This window comes from Eleutherodactylus coqui, chromosome 9 (genome assembly GCF_035609145.1).
Source record: "Eleutherodactylus coqui strain aEleCoq1 chromosome 9, aEleCoq1.hap1, whole genome shotgun sequence".
NCBI classification, from domain to species: domain Eukaryota; kingdom Metazoa; phylum Chordata; class Amphibia; order Anura; family Eleutherodactylidae; genus Eleutherodactylus; species Eleutherodactylus coqui.
The window spans coordinates 169,346,632-169,367,097 of NC_089845.1; the positions used below are offsets into that span (position 1 = coordinate 169,346,632).

Here is a 20,466-nt window from a genome sequence, read left to right on the forward strand (position 1 = left end):
AACCCCAGATGTGCCACGGGACCTGGGGGGCAGAGCGCCATCAGCACCAGGGACAGCCGTGTAACATATAGTGCCAGCCCAGACAGCGACACAAGGATCGGCTCAGTGCCATACATTGTGACCGTAGTGGAGGCCGAGCCACGTACATAAAGTAACCCCAGATGTGTCACAGGACCTGGGGGGCAGAGCGCCATCCGCACCAGGGACAGCCGTGTATCATATAGTGCCAGCCCAGACAGCGACACAAGGACCAGCTCAGTGCCATACATTGTGACCGTAGTGGAGGCCGAGCCACGTACAAAGCAAAGTAACCCCAGATGTGTCACAGGACCTGGGGGGCAGAGCGCCATCAGCACCAGGGACAGCCGTGTATCATATAGTGCCAGCCCAGACCGCGACACAAGGACCGGCTCAGTGCCATACATTGTGACCGTAGTGGAGGCCGAGCCACGTACATAACAAAGTAACCCCAGATGTGTCACGGGACCTGGGGGGCAGAGCGCCATCAGCACCAGGGACAGCCGTGTATCATATAGTGCCAGCCCAGACAGCGACACAAGGATCGGCTCAGTGCCATACATTGTGACCGTAGTGGAGGCCGAGCCACGTACATAAAGTAACCCCAGATGTGCCACGGGACCTGGGGGGCAGAGCGCCATCAGCACCAGGGACAGCCGTGTAACATATAGTGCCAGCCCAGACAGCGACACAAGGATCGGCTCAGTGCCATACATTGTGACCGTAGTGGAGGCCGAGCCACGTACATAAAGTAACCCCAGATGTGTCACAGGACCTGGGGGGCAGAGCGCCATCAGCACCAGGGACAGCTGTGTATCATATAGTGCCAGCCCAGACAGCGACACAAGGACCAGCTCAGTGCCATACATTGTGACCGTAGTGGAGGCCGAGCCACGTACATAAAGTAACCCCAGATGTGTCACAGGACCTGGGGGGCAGAGCGCCATCAGCACCAGGGACAGCTGTGTATCATATAGTGCCAGCCCAGACAGCGACACAAGGACCTGCTCAGTGCCATACATTGTGACCGTAGTGGAGGCCGAGCCACGTACAAAGCAAAGTAACCCCAGATGTGTCACAGGACCTGGGGGGCAGAGCGCCATCAGCACCAGGGACAGCCGTGTATCATATAGTGCCAGCCCAGACAGCGACACAAGGACCGGCTCAGTGCCATACATATAGACCGTAGTGGAGGCCGAGCCACGTACATAAAGTAACCCCAGATGTGTCACGGGACCTGGGGGGCAGAGCGCCATCAGCACCAGGGACAGCCGTGTATCATATAGTGCCAGCCCAGACAGCGACACAAGGATCGGCTCAGTGCCATACATTGTGACCGTAGTGGAGGCCGAGCCGCGTACATAAAGTAACCCCAGATGTGTCACAGGACCTGGGGGGCAGAGCGCCATCAGCACCAGGGACAGCTGTGTATCATATAGTGCCAGCCCAGACAGCGACACAAGGACCAGCTCAGTGCCATACATTGTGACCGTAGTGGAGGCCGAGCCGCGTACATAAAATAACCCCAGATGTGTCACAGGACCTGGGGGGCAGAGCGCCATCAGCACCAGGGACAGCCGTGTATCATATAGTGCCAGCCCAGACAGCGACACAAGGACCGGCTCAGTGCCATACATATAGACCGTAGTGGAGGCCGAGCCACGTACATAAAGTAACCCCAGATGTGTCACGGGACCTGGGGGGCAGAGCGCCATCAGCACCAGGGACAGCCGTGTATCATATAGTGCCAGCCCAGACAGCGATACAAGGATCGGCTCAGTGCCATACATTGTGACCGTAGTGGAGGCCGAGCCGCGTACATAAAATAACCCCAGATGTGTCACAGGAGCTGGGGGGCAGAGCGCCATCAGCACCAGGGACAGCCGTGTAACATAGGGTACCAGCCCAGACAGCGACACAAGGACCAGCTCAGTGCCAAACATTGTGACCGTAGTGGAGGCCGAGCCACGTACATAAAGTAACCCCAGATGTGTCACAGGACCTGGGGGGCAGAGCGCCATCAGCACCAGGGACAGCCGTGTATCATATAGTGCCAGCCCAGACAGCGACACAAGGACCGGCTCAGTGCCATACATTGTGACCGTAGTGGAGGCCGAGCCACGTACAAAGCAAAGTAACCCCAGATGTGCCACAGGACCTGGGGGGCAGAGCGCCATCAGCACCAGGGACAGCCGTGTATCATATAGTGCCAGCCCAGACAGCGACACAAGGACCGGCTCAGTGCCATACATATAGACCGTAGTAGAGGCCGAGCCACGTACATAAAGTAACCCCAGATGTGTCACGGGACCTGGGGGGCAGAGCGCCATCAGCACCAGGGACAGCCGTGTATCATATAGTGCCAGCCCAGACAGCGACACAAGGATCGGCTCAGTGCCATACATTGTGACCGTAGTGGAGGCCGAGCCACGTACAAAGCAAAGTAACCCCAGATGTGCCACAGGACCTGGGGGGCAGAGCGCCATCAGCACCAGGGACAGCCGTGTATCATATAGTGCCAGCCCAGACAGCGACACAAGGACCGGCTCAGTGCCATACATATAGACCGTAGTAGAGGCCGAGCCAAGTACATAAAGTAACCCCAGATGTGTCACGGGACCTGGGGGGCAGAGCGCCATCGGCACCAGGGACAGCCGTGTAACATAGGGTGCCAGCCCAGACAGCGACACAAGGACCGGTTCAGTGCCATACATTGTGATCACATGATGAGAGCTGGAGTGGCAAATATCACATATGCAAATCTAGATGATCTCTAAAGTGACTTTGTATCCATTTTCAGGTAAACGTGAGACGGTTATGTGGTTGTCATGGTGACAACATGTGATCACCAAAATCACTCAGATACAACAAAACATTCATTACAAAGATAACATTTTATTCTGAAGTGTCCCCCAACCTCCCGCTGTGTGGAAACAACGCTTGTGGGATCTCAGTCACTTTGGGAAGCGCCTCTTTGCTTGTGTTCATCATGTTGTGCCGCCATTCCCCATAACCTCCTCATAGTGCGGCTGCATCAGGTTCCTCCGGTCTTACCTTTTCCTTCCCCGCAGGTCAGGAGGGACGCCCCTGACGAGGTCCCAGATCTGAAGGAGCTGGTATATGAGGCCTACGCTGACCACCAGAGAACGAATACGGATGAATCGCTGAAGAAATCCGATAAGTTCCTCCAGTTTAAGGAACAGCTCAGAGACCTCAAGAAGCAAAGTAAGAAACCAAAGATCTTCCTTACTTGATCCGCTCACACTTGTACCGGTCTCTTACCTCCTTTCTTTGGTAGAAAATGTCATTGAATTGATCCCTCCTCATAATTAAGTGAGGAAAGACCTTTTGGAAACAGTCGTGATTGAAAATGCTCCTTCCACTTTGTGTATACAGCACCCGTGCAGATCTATGTGCCTCCATGGTTCCAGACTACAAACAAACCCTGTGTAGTCTGACCCTGCAGTCTGTGTGACAGCACTCCTCCGTGCTCAGAGGGGACCTGCGTTCCCCTGTAGGTGTTTATGAACCCACCTGAGCCCCACAGTATAGCAGAAGTGGTTGACCGTTGTGTTGCCCCGATCATTAGTGCTTTGTCATATACACGGCTTCAGCCATGACCTTAGAGGGGTATTCCGGGCACAGACTGGCATTTTAAGATCTAATGTCCACCATCACAATAACTCGTTGTGTAGTGGACTCTCTGCACCCACTCCAGCTACCATCTATGTCACGTGACTCCACTTCCTCTGGCATCTTGTCCACGTTTTCTCCTTCCTCCCCTGTCCATAGCCTCCACCATCCTGTGAGCAGTGCATGATGGGAGGACAGGAGCGGCAGCACTGCACTGTATTGTCATGTGACTTCCGAGTGCCGGACGGTGCTGTCTGTCTGTTGGAACAGGCTGTCTCTGGCGCTCTATGGGAGGTAGGGCGGTGCTGGTAAGTTGCAGGATGTGTGCGCTGTGGGCGGAGCTTCAGTGTTGGCTCTATGCATGCTGGGAGTTGTAGGTCTGTTGTTGTGTTTACTGCAGAAATGATGCATTTACACAGCGGCAGATGGGGGGGGGGGGGGGGGCTGCACGGGGCGAAGAAGAGGGTCCCGAGCGGCAGATGAAGGTGCAGGTTGACGTTACTTAGCTGCACCTCCTAGATTTCAGCCTTTCCATAATTTACGTTTTATGCCTGGAAAACTGCTTTTAATGCTTTCGTGTGAAGATGTGATGCCTTTGTAGATGACTTTACTGGGGGCGTCACGGGGAGACCACCTGTTCTGGCAGCGGATGGCATGTTGGAAATGTCTGTTCTTCTGGCTCTGCGTGTTTTATCTGACCTCGTTGAAGGGTATTTGTTATACGCAGGTAGTAATATACAGAGTGTAGGAGCGAACATGGTGTGTGTATTGTGAGGGGGTGAGCGGGATCGCCTCTGCTGGGGTCAGAGGACAAGCAGTCTTATCAAACATGAAGGCAACAGCCAGACTGACACTTGGCCAGCTTTATTAGCATCAACTGAAAGAAGCCGTGCAAAACCAAAAACATGGAGGGAGGGAGCCTTTAGGGTCGCCGGGGGTCGCGGACCACTAAACCACTATAACACAGCAGAAACAGAGGAAATGCCTCGCCTGTCCAGCAGTAACTAATACAGGATAGATCCCTCCCTGCCAGCTTACCAATACAACAGATTGCAGCATGCTGACACTTTATATGAGCCTCACACAGAGCAGCTTTCTGTGTCCCCAGCTAGAGCAAGCTCCTTAAATATCAGACAGCGGGTGACCCTCTCCCTGCTACCCCATATACGTCAGACGCCTAGGGCAAGTATACCTCCCCTCTACACACACACCTGCCTACTTGTCATATATATATATATATATATATATATATATATATATATATATATAATAATCTTTATTTGTATAGCGCCAACTTATTCCGCAGCGCTTATGGTTTTGCTCATGACTGCATTCACAGGTAATTAAGTGCTTCCTCATCGAATTCTATGGTTTTGCGTTTTGGGATATAATTTTAAAGGATCGCTTAATTCTCAGAAGGTCTTGATACTCAGTAAATAGACCCTCAGATGAAGAAGAACCCGACCGATTACACAGGGCCAGAAGAGGTGTAACTCATTGGGTCCCCCCTGAGGCAGGGGCTTGTAGGAGCAGCTTTAGCAACAGGCTTTCTGTAAGAGTCTCCCAACGTTCCACATTGTTCTGGAGGACGTCCGCCGCTCCTCCTACAGCGTGGCTTCCGTCATGGAGGTTCCTGGCATCTGGTAACGCACAGCTTACGGTACCGGCGCAGCGTTCCCATTGGCTTGAGGCCTGGATGGCGTCTGGCCCGTTCAGCACCTTCTTTTCTCTTTCAGCCATTTTGATGTAGACTTGCTGCTCTGCTGGGGGTCGCTGTCCTGTGGCTTCAGCTCTTCATAGATGGCCTCACATGGGACTCTAGAATACTTTGGGGTACAGAGGAGTTCATGGTCAACTCAATGACTGCAAGATGCCCCTCCACCACCGAGCTGGGCAGTTGGCATGAGGTGTTGGCGCTGATATGCTGTGTCTGGTTTTCTCCATACATGGCGCTGGGTATTCTGGCTAAACCCTTTACACGGCGGTCTCATCTGTCCTCAGGACCTTGTTCCAGGCTGTTTGTTCAGGTGCCGTGGTGCCCGTTCACCCTCTCCTGGCCGCCCTTCCACACTCAGCGTATGTCTTCCATCTCATTCTGTTTGTATTGTCAGATGCTGAGTCTGAGACACAGCGTGTATGTACGTAGAATATTCCACAAGTATGTGATATATAGTGTGTGTGTGTAATATATATACATATACACACAGTGGACGAGGCCACAAGGTAGAAGCCGTGTGTGACAGATGGAATACAAGCTTCTTGCTTCCTTTGGCCGGTCTCACACGGACGGGTCAGGTTCCGTCTGCGGGAGCCTGCAGCAGAGTCCGGCTCTGACCGCGGCCGACGACCCCGCATACCTGGAATGTCTCTGCTGTGATTGGCTGTGGACACTTGCCGTCGGTCATGTGCAGTACAGATTATTTTTAAAGGTATTTCCCGTGCCGTCGCTAGGCAACAATGCGGGTATCCCCGGCCTATCAACAATGTCAATTGCAGATGGACCACAGGTCGGACCGCTAACATTGACTTCACTGGAAGCCGTCCATGCGGCGTCCGCACTAACATAGAAGATGCTGCAGTTTTATTTCCACTGGCAGAAGTCGCTATCCTCTCATGTGAGCGGACATAAGCGGATGTCCTATTCTTTAAATGTGTGCTGAATACTGCGGATCATCCGCGTGGGTGATTATCGGGGATTCCACAATACAAATCCGGTCGTGTGACAGCGGCCTTAGGAATGAAGAGGGTGAGGAGCCGACAGGCGCTGCTAATCAAATGCCTTGACTAATTATCGACACCAGCTCTAGAAAAGCAGAAATGTTGGCAGTTTGCTGGTCTGTTGCATTCAGGCATCGGTTCACACCGTGCCAAGAAGGAAAGACATCCGCAGCCATCAATCTGGGAAGAGCTAGAAGACTATTTACAAATAACCCATTTCCAGGTTACTAACAAGTGCTCTGACCTCCGACGAGGCCCAGTCATTGGTGGCAGACTATGGGGGGCTCACTGCCAACCGCTGGGGGGGTTCATGTAACAATATGGAGGGTATACTGAGGATGGCGGGGGTCACGGCTCACATTCCCATCTTCCCATAAGATACGTGGGCATTCCTCTATGTATGTATATATATACACTCAGTGCAGAAACAGATATAGTTTTATCATCCGGGATGCCTGAACATACATGTTGGCTGACCCTTCTGGAGTTACTGTGACCCATCCTGTCCTCCGATCGCTGCGGATCGGCCCTCTTCTTGCAGGACTCGGGGCCAATGTTTTATCTGCTTCCTGAGATGTTTATTTTCTGAAGCCCACGGAAATGTGAAAGGACCAAACGATAGAAAGAAGGAAGCCAACGGCATTCTGCAATTAGGGGAAAGGCAGATTAAAAATAGAAATACGCAGTTCTCAAAGAAATCGTGACTGCAGCGTGCCCGCCATTGTCACACCACTCCTGTCAACAAAGGAGAGACCTGCGAGAGGTTCGAGTGTAGGCCACGGCGTGCGGGGGCGATCGCCACACCACCCAACCAGAACAGAAGAGTACGCTGATTGTGAAGTGTGCGCCGCGCTGTGCGCCCGAGGAGCTGGTGCCTCTCACCTGCCCATACTGGGGAGGATGAGGTAAGAATGACTAGTTAAAGGGCCACTCCAACTTACTGAGAGGACAAGCGGCCCAGCTCCTTGGTGGCAATCGTAGGACCATGCGCCACCAATATACGGCCTTAGAGCAGCGCGGCTGATGGTCTCTTCTTCGCCAACGCGGCAAATTTCACCTCTGTTTTGACAAGTAAATCGGCGACTACTGTGAGGTTCTCTGTAAGGCACATAAGAGGATTGTCTGAGGAGCGGCGAGGAGAACGGACTACTGGAACCATGGGTATGTGCATGGAGGATCGGCCGAGGAGATCACTGCAGACGTCGGCCTCGTGAGGCTCAGCACCGTGACCGAACCTCCCGTTATACGGCCGTCCCACAGACATCGCCATCCGGGTGAGCGCCAGTCAGGAGGAGGAGGCGCCTGATAATGACATGTTAACGGGACTCATCCTGCAGCCGTCTCCTGCTGCCGTTATCATTGTGAAGGGTCAGAGGTCATCGCCGTTTTATTCATAGAGATGATGATCTCTGTATATCCATGACAAGGGATACAGCCGGATGTTCCACTGCTCATCCGTATACACAGGACAAGCATAGAAGTATATAATCCATGTCAGGAACTTCACTGAAGAACGTCAGAGGCCGAGGCACACGGGAAACTATTAATACCGCTGCTGAGAAAGCGAACAGCCCCACGACCTCCGACCCCATGTCAGAGATTGATTATAAGGAGGTCACATGGCGCATCTACACTCCCAGTTGTGGATCTTTTTCACAGTTGAGCATTGCCAGGTTTTATCCTCGGGACTTGTTAAACAGTTTGTCCAGTTGTTAACTCGTGATGGTCTAACCTTATGATAGGTCACCGATAGCAGATTAGCAGGGTTCTGTCTTCCGGAACCCCTGCCAATCAATTGTTTGTTGACCTTTTGCACTGAGCTGATTTTCGCAGGGTGCAGACAGCTCCGTCCTTACTGTAGTGGCCAGGTTTGGCATTGCAGTTCCTATTTATTTCAATGCATGTAATACCAAATCTGCCCACTGCAGTAGGAACGGAGCTGTCTGCTTCCTGCAGAAATGAGCTCAGTACATGAGCGCACCAGCTCAGAGAACAGCTGATAGATGGGTGATCTTGCAGGCCATCACTAGTTTACAACTGGACAGACCCTTTAAATCTGAATGCAAGCCGGATAAAAACTTAAAGCGGTTCTCCACTTTGGATAATCCCTACTTGTTAGAAGAGTCCCTTGACAAGAAGCAGATTACCAAGTGTCCGTCTGCTGGGACCCCCAGTATGCAGAGGTAATGTGAGGGGAAACCTTACAGTAAGTGTAGAGTTTCCCTGCAGCACTTCCGCTGGAAACATTAAGTATTACACAATGTCCATTCATATCAAAGTGTTGTCAGTGTAATGCAGGACAGGACGGGTCCTCCAGAGGGGGAGACACTCTTTATAACCGCCCTCCACTCTGGACAAGAGATGAGGATGCTCTTTCTTAGCTCTCACTTTATGTATAGAGTATATGAAGACGGGACAACCCTGTTTTAACCCTTTCCTGCCTCAGGACATAAGTTTACGAGAACCACTTGCATGGCGCGATCGATGTTGATTGCTGCATGTAAAGCGTTCACAGAGGGAGGGCGCTCTCTCTGCTACACCATCGGCTCGCCAATATGTAATCGCGGAGGGCTGATGTGTTGCCTTGGTAACAGAATGCCAGACAATAGTGTCCGATTCTGCCCTGGCCTGTGATCACTATGACTAGCATCACTGCATTGCAGTACAGAAGTAGCAATCATAGCGTCATAGGTTCAAGCCCCTGCAGGGACGTCCGGATATAAATTGGTTAAACTCTTTTTGCACACTTTCCCCTCATTGTTTGAAGTAAAAAATCCACTTATTGGTATTGCCGCATGTGTAGCGGCTGGTTACTGAGCTCCGTCAGCCGAAAAATAAAAATGTTACGGGACTTTAAATGCAGCAATGTAAAAAAAAGTGCAAACGTGGAAAAACACAAAAAAATGTTGTATTGCCGTAATCGTACCGACTCACAGAAAACATTTATCATGTCATTTATGCTGCATGACTAACGCTGTAAGAAGACAAAGGAAATGATGGCAGACTGTGCTGTAGATGGGCGCTACATCATGGACCCCAAAACACTGAGCCAAAGTGCAAGAAAAGGCATCAAAAAAGCTATAAGTACCCCGAAATGGTGCCAATGAAAACTACAGTATGCCGCGCAATAAACAACCCTCGACGGACAAATAATGTTATGGCTTTTTAAAAGTAGAGATAAAAATCCCAAAATGATGTTGTGTCCTCAGGACCGAAATGGTCTGCCTCACTAATTCTGTGAATTGCCCCGATACTCCGCCATCAGCCTATCTATTAGATCGGGCTGACCGGCGGAGATTCAGCGGCGGCACCTGCTCACCCCATCGCCCGTGGACAGCCGGCCTAAGGGGTTAAGGAGTGTGCCATTGATTCCTGATAGTTGGCGGCCACCTCGTTTCCCCTAACACTTTTGGCAGCGCCTGATTGGAGGGCTGCTGTGCTAATAGGAGACCCCCGTGGGTGATGTTGTCCCAGGCTCCTTACTCCTCCCAAATCCCACCTCTTGTACTGAGCTCCATATACACACACTGGGCCGCTCACACGTGTGACATCAGAGCGGCGTCGCCCATGGCACGGCATCCCCAGTAGTGCGGTTGCATGACCGCTCGGTTTTTGCAGGATGGGCCGTAGTTTATATTGGACTGTTTGATTGCTTTTTAATACATTTTTTCTAACAGTTGGGGTGACCAAAAAAGTGCAATTCAGGCATTATGTCATTTTTTTCTTCTGCTGACGTTCACCATGTGAGATAAATAATGTGTCATTTTGATGAATTTTACGGACACGGCGGTGCCAAGTATATATTGTTTTATGGATATGGGAGGAGGGGAGAATAACCCTGTAGTGTCCTTCTTCTTTTATAATAATAACAAATATTCTTCACTTCTTCCTTTTTCTTTTCTTTAGTCTCCAGGGGGGATGTGAACTTGTGTCCCTGTGATCACATATACCATATACGGCAATATGTAAATGCTACATGCCAACCGAACGGCACCTCGCCATCTCATTATGGGGGTGCCTAGACTGTGATCGGGGCACTTAAAGGGTTAACAGCTGCCATCTGCTTGAGCACTGATGGCGGCTGTTGCTGATGAGTGTCAGTTGTCAGTAACAGCCGGCACCCGCTCTGTATGTAGCCTCCATACAGACTCCAGTGTCTGATGGTATACATGTATGTCCAAAGCCTCAGAAACCCCCAACAGGTCATGTGACGTTGTGTCCTAAAGCGGACCCCTCCTGTGAGATTGCATGGAGCGTTGGCCTCCGACCTTTGCAGGAAGTTCCCGTGTGTCATGAAGACTTTGGGTGTTTTTGGTGCGCTGGGTGAGCCGTGTGGGTGCCATCGGCATCATAGAGCGGTCAGCGGTGCCCTGCGGGGTGGGCACATTGTACGGTGCTGTTTGTACCGCGCACGGCTGTCAGGTTAGGTCAGACGTAGTCTGTCCGCGATAACGTAACCTGCGCGGTTTAGCTTCGCTCATACCACATCTGTTTCCACTTCCAACACTAAATAAAGGGTGACTGTTCTGCGCTCTTGCTCCACACCTTTTGTCTTTGGCAGCGGGACAGCAGCGGCTGTCGATGAATGGAACAATTGAGACGTGGAGCATAATAGACTCTGCTGCCATAATAGTGTCTTACGTCTATTCCACGCAGCGCCGAAGGCCAGAGCAGGTGCAGCGAGCGGACAGGTGGTAATTTAGAGGTATTCTCTGACAACTCAGGTGCGCTGTGCTCCGTGTACAGGTGACGGAAATAGCAAAAAGCTAATATACATGTAGCTCTGCTGAGCGGGCCGGGATATGGCTGGGGCTACATAGTCACAACGCAAGTGGCCAAAGCCACGGTCCGGAGCTGATCGAACTCTGCTGTCTATACTGGAGTTTGTCTTTCTAAAGCCGCACATTAAAGGGGTTTTATGGGCAAATTCTCTTGCTGACCTCTCCGGAGGATGAGTCAACAATAGGTAATCTTTGGGGACCGACCGCTCAGGAGCCCCGGCAATCAGATGACCCTGTGGCTCGCTGTCAGTGCAGCGGGGCCGAATGTCTTCATCAGGGCCAGAGGAAGAAGTGTAATAGGAACCAACACTTTCAATAGGAGTGAAGCCCTCTATGTTGCTTCCGCCTGCGTCCCCCCACACTGGCAGCGGCTCAGGCGCTCAGCTGATGGCAGTCCTGAGTAACTATCTGTCAATGACCTATGCTCCCATCCTGATCAATAGAATCAATAGGTCATCAATAGAATCAATAGGTCATCAATAGAATTTCCCAGAAAACTGCTCTGAAGGTACGACTCATTAGTGGCCATCAATAGGACCCCCACTAATCGGCATAATGAGGAAGCAGCAGGACGCGCTGGAGCGCCATAGTTCTTTCACTGCAGTACCGAGACAACAATGCTCATTTCTAAATAGATATTTAAAGCATGCCTGCACTTTCAGATGGGTTCTCAGAATGCCGTGTGTGTACATAAAGATTAACATTATATCTGACTTGCATTTATCACCAGTTTTCTCCTCTATGGCATCCATCTCTAATTCTCAGTTTACCCTAAGCTGCTGGGTGTAGACTGCTGATGTATGATGTCTCCATGTACTGTACACACAGGAGAGCAGGATCTCTTCTCTATCTCTGAGCTGGTGGGTGTAGACTGCTGCTATGATGTCTCCATACACTGCACACATAGGAGAGCAGGATCTCTTCTCTATCTCTGAGCTGGTGGGTGTAGACTGCTGCTATGATGTCTCCATACACTGCACACATAGGAGAGCAGGATCTCTTCTCTATCTCTGAGCTGGTCGGTGTAGACTGCTGCTATGATGTCTCCATACACTGTACACATAGGAGAGCAGGATCTCTTCTCTCTCTCTGAGCTGGTAGGTATAGACTGCTGCTCTGATGCCTTCACACAGTACACATAAGAGAGCAGGATCTCTTCTCTATCTCTGAGCTGGTGGGTGTAGACTGCTGCTATGATGTCTCCATACACTGCATATATAGGAGAGCAGGATCTCTTCTGTATCTCTGAGCTGCTGGGTGTAGACTGTTGCTATGATGTCTCCATACACTGTACACATAGGAGAGCAGGATCTCTTCTCTATCTCTGAGCTGGTGGGTGTAGACTGCTGCTATGATGTCTCCATACACTGTACACATAGGAGAGCAGGATCTCTTCTCTATCTCTGAGCTGGTGGGTGTAGCCTGCTGCTATGATGACTCCATACACTGCATACATAGGAGAGCAGGATCTCTTCTCTATCTCTGAGCTGGTGGGTGTAGACTGCTGCTATGATGTCTTCATACACTGTACACATAGGAGAGCAGGATCTCTTCTCTATCTCTGAGCTGGTGAATGTAGACTGCTGCTATGATGACTCCATACACAGTACACATAGGAGAGCAGGATCTCTTCTCTATCTCTGAGCTGGTGGGTGTATACTTCTGCTATGATGTCTCCATACACTGCACACATAAGAGAGCAGGATCTCTTCTCTATCTCTGAGCTGGTGGGTGTAGACTGTTGCTATGATGTCTCCATACACTGTACACATAGGAGAGCAGGATCTCTTCTCTATCTCTGAGCTGGTGGGTGTAGACTGCTGCTCTGATGCCTCCATACACTGTACACATAGGAGAGCAGGATCTCTTCTCTATCTCTGAGCTGGTGGGTGTAGACTGCTGCTATGATGACTCCATACACTGTACACATAGGAGAGCAGGATCTCTTCTCTATCTCTAAGCTGGTGAATGTAGAATGCTGCTATGATGTCTCCATACACTGTACACATAGGAGAGCAGGATCTCTTCTCTATCTCTGAGCTGGTGGGTGTATACTGCTGCTATGTCTCCATACACTGCACACATAGGAGAGCAGGATCTCTTCTCTATCTCTGAGCTGGTCGGTGTAGACTGCTGCTATGATGTCTCCATACACTGTACACATAGGAGAGCAGGATCTCTTTTCTATCTCTGAGCTGGTGGGTGTATACTGCTGCTATGATGACTCCATACACTGTACACATAGGAGAGCAGGATCTCTTCTCTATCTCTGAGCTGGTGGGTGTAGACTGCTGCTATGATGTCTCCATACACTGTACACATAGGAGAGCAGGATCTCTTCTCTATCTCTAAGCTGGTGAATGTAGAATGCTGCTATGATGTCTCCATACACTGTACACATAGGAGAGCAGGATCTCTTCTCTATCTCTGAGCTGGTGGGTGTATACTGCTGCTATGTCTCCATACACTGCACACATAGGAGAGCAGGATCTCTTCTCTATCTCTGAGCTGGTGGGTGTAGACTGCTGCTATGATGTCTCCATACACTGTACACATAGGAGAGCAGGATCTCTTTTCTCTCTCTGAGCTGGTAGGTATAGACTGCTGCTCTGATGCCTACACACAGTACACATAAGAGAGCAGGATCTCTTCTCTATCTCTGAGCTGGTGGGTGTAGACTGCTGCTATGATGTCTCCATACACTGCATATATAGGAGAGCAGGATCTCTTCTGTATCTCTGAGCTGGTGGGTGTAGACTGCTGCTATGATGTCTCCATACACTGTACACATAGGAGAGCAGGATCTCTTCTCTGTCTCTGAGCTGGTGGGTGTAGACTGCTGCTATGATGTCTCCATACACTGCACACATAGGAGAGCAGGATCTCTTCTCTATCTCTGAGCTGGTGGGTGTAGACTCTGTAATAGTCCCTTACAGCATCACCTATTGGAAAGATAACTAATATGGTAGCTTACCTTGCAGTAGGTGTTACCGGGGAGGATTATCCCATGGCTCATTTGCATGTCTTTTTTACACAGTATTCGTCTTTTTAGATCATTATTGAGCTTTTATTTGATACGAAGTAGTAAAATGACATTGTTTGTATCCAGCTTTTTGTCAGTCAGATAACAGATCGGGCGATGCTGTGATGGAGTAGAGAGGAGCGGAAGTGTAAAGCATCCTCCTGTTGGTGCCGTGTCAGATTAGATTTGTGAGAATGAACGGGGTCTGTTGTATCCATCAGCGGAGCGCCAGACGTGTGCTGTTTATTGTATCATTACATACAGCCGATCCCTGCCGGGATGACATTGTACTTTCAAATCTCAATTTTTTGGAAGATTGTTGCTTTTCTTGACATTTTTTAAAGGGGTGAGGCATGAATGTGGGAAACCGCGCCCGATCTATCAGTCATGTGACATGTAGCTTATTTTATAATTAAATGGTGATATCATAGCAGATGCGGTTTTGTTATGTGTCCTCAGCCAGTGAGTGTGCCTGTGATATAGATGCGCTAAATGACCCCTTTATTAGAGCCCTTGCCCTTTTATCAGATCTCCTGGCCCTTTTGTTAGGCTTCCTTCCTCTTCATTAAAGCCGACGGTGCTCTCACAATGGCGCCCCCTGTACGGTAATTCCACCCGTGACCCCGGAGACCGGCATAAAATCACTTGACAAGTTTTCCGTGGATCAGTTTCAGTATGACGCTACATTAGATGGAAAATCCAGCGATCGGAGCGACTTCCAGCGAGGCCGGTCATCGGTGCTGGACTAGCCGGGGTCTCCCCGCCAACCATAAGGGGTTTCTCATCTAACAGTGTGGAGAGTATACAGAGAATGGCGGGATCAAGGAAAACATCCAGCGAAAGGGGATCCTGTGGATGGAAACAACTCATCAGTGTAAGGGGTCGGAGGAGGATGTCAGGAATCGCTCTGACCAACAGGCTGCACAGTCACCCGAATACAACGCTGGAGCTCCAACTAATGTGTCCGAACACACAACTTGCCGTTCCTCCGCACGGATGGTATAACAGCAGACGACCAGTTCCAGCGCCATTGTGTCTAAGAGAAACAGAAAGACTCCAGCGGGCAAAAGAGCGCAAAACTTGTATCACTGAGCAGCGGAGAAACATCTCCTGGTCAGATGGAGCCAGATTTCTGTTGCTGATGGGAGGCAGAATTTGGCACAAGCAGCATGAATCGCTGACCCCTTCCTGTCAGCTAGTCAGAACATGTCAGCACCGCCACCTTATCTGCAGCAACTACAAGAAGCTTCCTGTCCGCAGGGGCCGGTATTCCTGCAGAAGCATTTCATCACCGAGTGGGATCTACACAATGACGAATTGTTGTGGTTCTAAACGCCAAAGAATCAGACGCCACTGGATGTGGGGATCATTGAGGGGCCGTCGGGGTGTCTATAAGGGACAGAAGCGGCTCGTTAGGTTAGTTTGCAAACAGCTGAAATTTGTAAATTTGGCAAGTGGAATTAGTAATGTGGCCGAAGAGTTGTGCCTGCGGCCTGCGGGTAGTAATGCTGCAGTCTGTTGCCGAGGGGCGACCAGATCTGTAGATGTCATGGGGCAGTCCTCACATATGGTCACGGTAACCCCGGCGCAGCGGCCATGATGAGCGCGCACCGGCTCTTGACTGCCTCCATATGGTTATTATAGAGTGCAGATATAGCGATACGTAGGTCTCCATCCATCGACGTAACTGGGGGCGCCGCGCCGGAGCAGATCGTTGTTATTACAGAGCTGGGACCTGTTGTTCGCCTCCGCACGTCCCGGACGTTGTTCTTTCTCCAAGGTTAGTTTAACCCTGTTAAACGTGTTTTTACAAAACCTGCAACACATCGGCCCTCGCGGACTGGGAGAACAGCTGTCCATAACCTGTAGATTTCTGCCCTCTAGTTGTTTCTGGAGGCTGAAAGCCCCTGAAGACCTGACGCCGGGGTCAAACTAGCTTTAGGCGTTCCCATCCATGGAGCCGAGCAACAGAAAAAACGGAAGTACTGGATCTGGCATAACACAGACGGCCCCCGCGGACTGTAATGTGGCCCCCATGTAATCACAGCCGAGAGATTGTTACTTGTATCCAGTCTACAATTAAACTTCCCCAAATCAGAGGCCTCCAGGGGGCGCTCTGCTGCTCCAAATGAGACAAAATGTGGACGACAACGGCCACTTCAGACAACGCGCCTGTCATTCATGAAACAAAATTTCTGTAAAAAGGTCACCGATAGGGGGCGCCAGGGGTGTAACTATAGGGGATGCAGTTGCACCCGGGCCCATGATCCTTAGGGTCCCATAAGGCCTCTCTTCTCCATATAGGGAGCCCAGTACTATGAATGAAGCATTGTATTTGGGGGCCCTGTTACAGGTTTTGCATTCGGGGCCCAGGAGCTACAAGTTACGCCTCTGGATGGCGCTGTAGTGGTTTTCCGTTTTCAGCAAATACTTGTTATAAGTGATACAATTTACCTGTAGATTAGTAATCTGCCGCAGACATGATAACTGGTGACCTACAGGGAGGAACAGTCGGCTCAGGTAGTGCAGCCAATAATGACGCACTGCAATACCCAGGACTACATCACACCGCACACAGCTATAGATATAACAATAACGCTATCGGACTGGCGTATTTCTCTGCCTGATTGCTACCAATTAGAGATGAGCGAACGTACTCGTCCGAGCTTGATACTCGTCCGAGTATTAGCGTGTTCGGGATGCTCGTTACTCGTAACGAGTACCACGCGATGTTCGAGTTACTTTCACTTTCATCTCTGAGACGTTAGCGCGCTTTTCTGGCCAATAGAAAGACAGGGAAGGCATTACAACTTCCCCCTGCGACGTTCAAGCCATATACCACCCGCCTGCAGTGAGTGGCTGGGGCGATCAGGTGTCACCCGAGTATAAAAATCGGCCCCTCCCGCGGCTCGCCACAGATGCATTCTGACATAGAGGAGGGAAAGTGCTGCTGGTGCCGGAGCTGCTATAGGGAGAGTGTTAGGAGTGATTTTAGGCTTCAAGAACCCCAACGGTCCTTCTTAGGGCCACATCTGACTGTGTGCAGTACTGTGGAGGCTGCTTTTTGCAGTGTTGCACATTTTTTTTTTTTGTATATCGGCCGTGCAGAGCATTGCGCCCTCAGTCTGCAGTCATTGTACAGAGTATAGGGCCAGTACTGGTGAGGCAGGGACAGTGGGAAAGGTGAAAGAGATATACTGTCTATATAGGCAGTGGGCTTTTTCAAAAAAATTTGGGAAAAATACTATATTTGGGCTGCCTGTGACCGTCTTGTGTACTGCTGGGGGTAGTAGTCCTAATTATTACGCAGCTAAGTGTTAAAGCAGGCTTGCGCAAAATTGTTTCCTGGCTCTGCGTTGCCCGTTACATCACCGCCGTCATCCCGCCAGAGGGAAACAGTATACATATATACGCTGCCTACAGTATCTGTCTGCTGTCTCAGCTCAGCCTTTAAAAAAATAGAAGCAAAATACTTAAGGCCTACTACTGGCCTTTGGCCACTTGACTGCTTCTGCGCTGTGAATTCCAGTAGCTCAGTCATACACACCTACGTCTCACTACAGGCGTGCACAAAATTCTTTCCTGGTTCTGCTGTGCGTTCCGTAAGCGAAGTCAGCCTCCAACCACAGGCCAATAAGCGGCACATTTAATTACAGTGTTCTGTTTCTGCACTACTGGTAATACAGCATGCTGAGGGGTAGGGGTAGGCCTAGAGGACGTGGACGCGGGCGAGGACGCGGAGGCCCAAGTCAGGGTGTGGGCACAGGCCGAGCTCCTGATCCAGGTGTATCGCAGCCGACTGCTGCGGGATTAGGAGAAAGGCACGTTTCTGGCGTCCCCACATTCATCTCACAATTAATGGGTCCACGCGGTAGACCTTTATTAGAAAATGAGCAGTGTGAGCAGGTCCTGTCGTGGATGGCAGAAAGTGCATCCAGCAATCTATCGACCACCCAGAGTTCTGCGCCGTCCACTGCTGCAACTCTGAATCCTCTGACTGCTGCTCCTCCTTCCTCCCAGCCTCCTCACTCCATTACAATGACACATTCTGAGGAGCAGGCAGACTCCCAGGAACTGTTCTCGGGCCCCTGCCCAGAATGGGCAGCAATGGTTCCTCTCCCACCGGAGGAGTTTGTCGTGACCGATGCCTAACCTTTGGAAAGTTCCCGGGGTCCAGGGGATGAGGCTGGGGACCTCCGGCAACTGTCTCAAGAGCTTTCAGTGGGTGAGGAGGACGATGACGATGAGACACAGTTGTCTATCAGTCAGGTAGTAGTAATTGGAGTAAGTCCGAGGGAGGAGCGCACAGAGGATTCGGAGGAAGAGCAACTGGACGATGAGGTGACGGACCCCACCTGGTTTACTAAGCCTACTGAGGACAGGTCTTCAGTGGGGGAGGCAAGTGCAGCAGCAGGGCAGGTTGGAAGAGGCAGTGCGGTGGCCAGGGGTAGAGGCAGAGCCAGACCAAATCATCCACCAACTGTTTCCCAAAGCGCCCCCTCGCGCCATGCCACCCTGCAGAGGCCTAGGTGCTCAAAGGTGTGGCAGTTTTTCACTGAGAGTGCAGACGACCGACGAACTGTGGTGTGCAAGGTTTGTCGCGCCAAGATCAGCCGTGGAGCCACCACCACCAGCCTCACCACCACCAGCATGCGCAGACATATGATGGCCAAGCACCCCACAAGGTGGGACGAAGGCCGTTCACCGCCTCCGGTTTGCACCACTGCCTCTCCCCCTGTGCCCCAACCTGCCACTGAGATCCAACCCCCCTCTCAGGACACAGGCACTACCGTCTCCCGGTCTGCACCCACACCTTCACCTCCGCTGTCCTCGGCCCCATCCAACAATGTCTCTCAGCGCACCGTCCAGCCGTCGCTAGCGCAGTTACGCAGCCACGCACCCGCACGCTCAAGCGTTAAACGTGCACATAGCCAAATTGATCAGCCTGGAGATGCTACCGTATAGGCTTGTGGAAACGGAGGCTTTCAAAAGCATGATGGCGGCGGCGGCCCCGTGCTACTCGGTTCCCAGTCGCCACTACTTTTCCCGATGTGCCGTCCCAGGCCTGCACGACCACGTCTCCCGCAACATTGTACGCGCCCTCACCAACGCGGTTACTGCCAAGGTCCACTTAACAACGGACACGTGGACAAGCACAGGCGGGCAGGGCCACTATATCTCCCTGACGGCACATTCGGTGAATTTAGTGGAGGCTGGGACCGATTCAGAGCCTGGGACCGCTCACGTCCTACCCACCCCCAGAATTGCGGGCCCCAACTCGGTGCTGGTATCTGCGGCGGTGTATGCTTCCTCCACTAAACCACCCTCCTCCTCCTCCTACGCAACCTCTGTCTTGCAATCAAGATGTGTCAGCAGCAGCACGTCGCCAGCAGTCGGTGTCGCGCGGAGTGGCAGCACAGCGGTGGCCAAGCGTCAGCAGGCCGTGCTGAAACTACTCAGCTTAGGAGAGAAGAGGCAGACGGCCCACGAACTGCTGCAGGGTCTGACAGAGCAGACCGACCGCTGGCTTTCGCCGCTGAGCCTCCAACCGGGCATGGTCGTGTGTGACAACGGCCGTAAGCTGGTGGCGGCTCTGCAGCTCGGCAGCCTCACGCACGTGCCATGCCTGGCCTACATCTTTAATTTGGTGGTTCAGCGCTTTCTGAAAAGCTACCCACGCTTGTCAGACCTGCTCGGAAAGGTGCGCCGTCTCTCTGCGCACATTTCCGCAAGTCCCACACGGACGCTGCCACCCTGCGGACCCTGCAACATCGGTTTAATCTGCCAGTGCACCGACTGCTGTGCGACGTGCCCACACGGTGGAACTCTACGCTCCACATGTTGGCCAGGCTCTATGAGCAGCGTAGAGCTATAGTAGAATACCAACTCCAACATGGGCGGCGTAGTGGGAGTCAGCCTCCTCAATTCTTTACAGAAGAGTGGGCCTGGTTGGCAGACATCTGCCAGGTCCTTGGAAACTTTGAGGAGTCTACCCAGATGGTGAGCGGCGATGCTGCAATTATTAGCGTCACCATTCCTCTGCTATTCCTCTTGAGAAGTTCCCTGCAAAGCATAAAGGCAGACACTTGGCGCTCGGAAACGGAGGCGGGGGAAGACAGTATGTCGCTGGATAGTCAGAGCATCCTCATGTCTATATCTCAGCGCGTTGAGGAGGAGGAGGGGGAGGAGCATGAGGAGGATGAGGAGGAGGGGGAAGAGACAGCTTGGCCCACTGCTGTGGGTACCCATGCTGCTTGCCTGTAATCCTTTCAGCGTGTATGGCCTGAGGAGGAG

The 20,466-nt window shown here is 51.5% G+C and overlaps 1 protein-coding gene across 1 annotated transcript in view; it reads left to right on the plus strand.

The window, feature by feature from the left end:
- The window catches only part of NSMCE2 (NSE2 (MMS21) homolog, SMC5-SMC6 complex SUMO ligase), a 197,078-nt gene that overhangs the window by 110,682 nt on the left and 65,930 nt on the right, over positions 1–20,466 (plus strand). Inside the window, exon 4 of the mRNA XM_066578786.1 lies at positions 3,090–3,243. Coding sequence (XP_066434883.1) covers positions 3,090–3,243 — 154 coding nt within the window. The remainder of the gene's footprint in view (positions 1–3,089; positions 3,244–20,466) is intronic.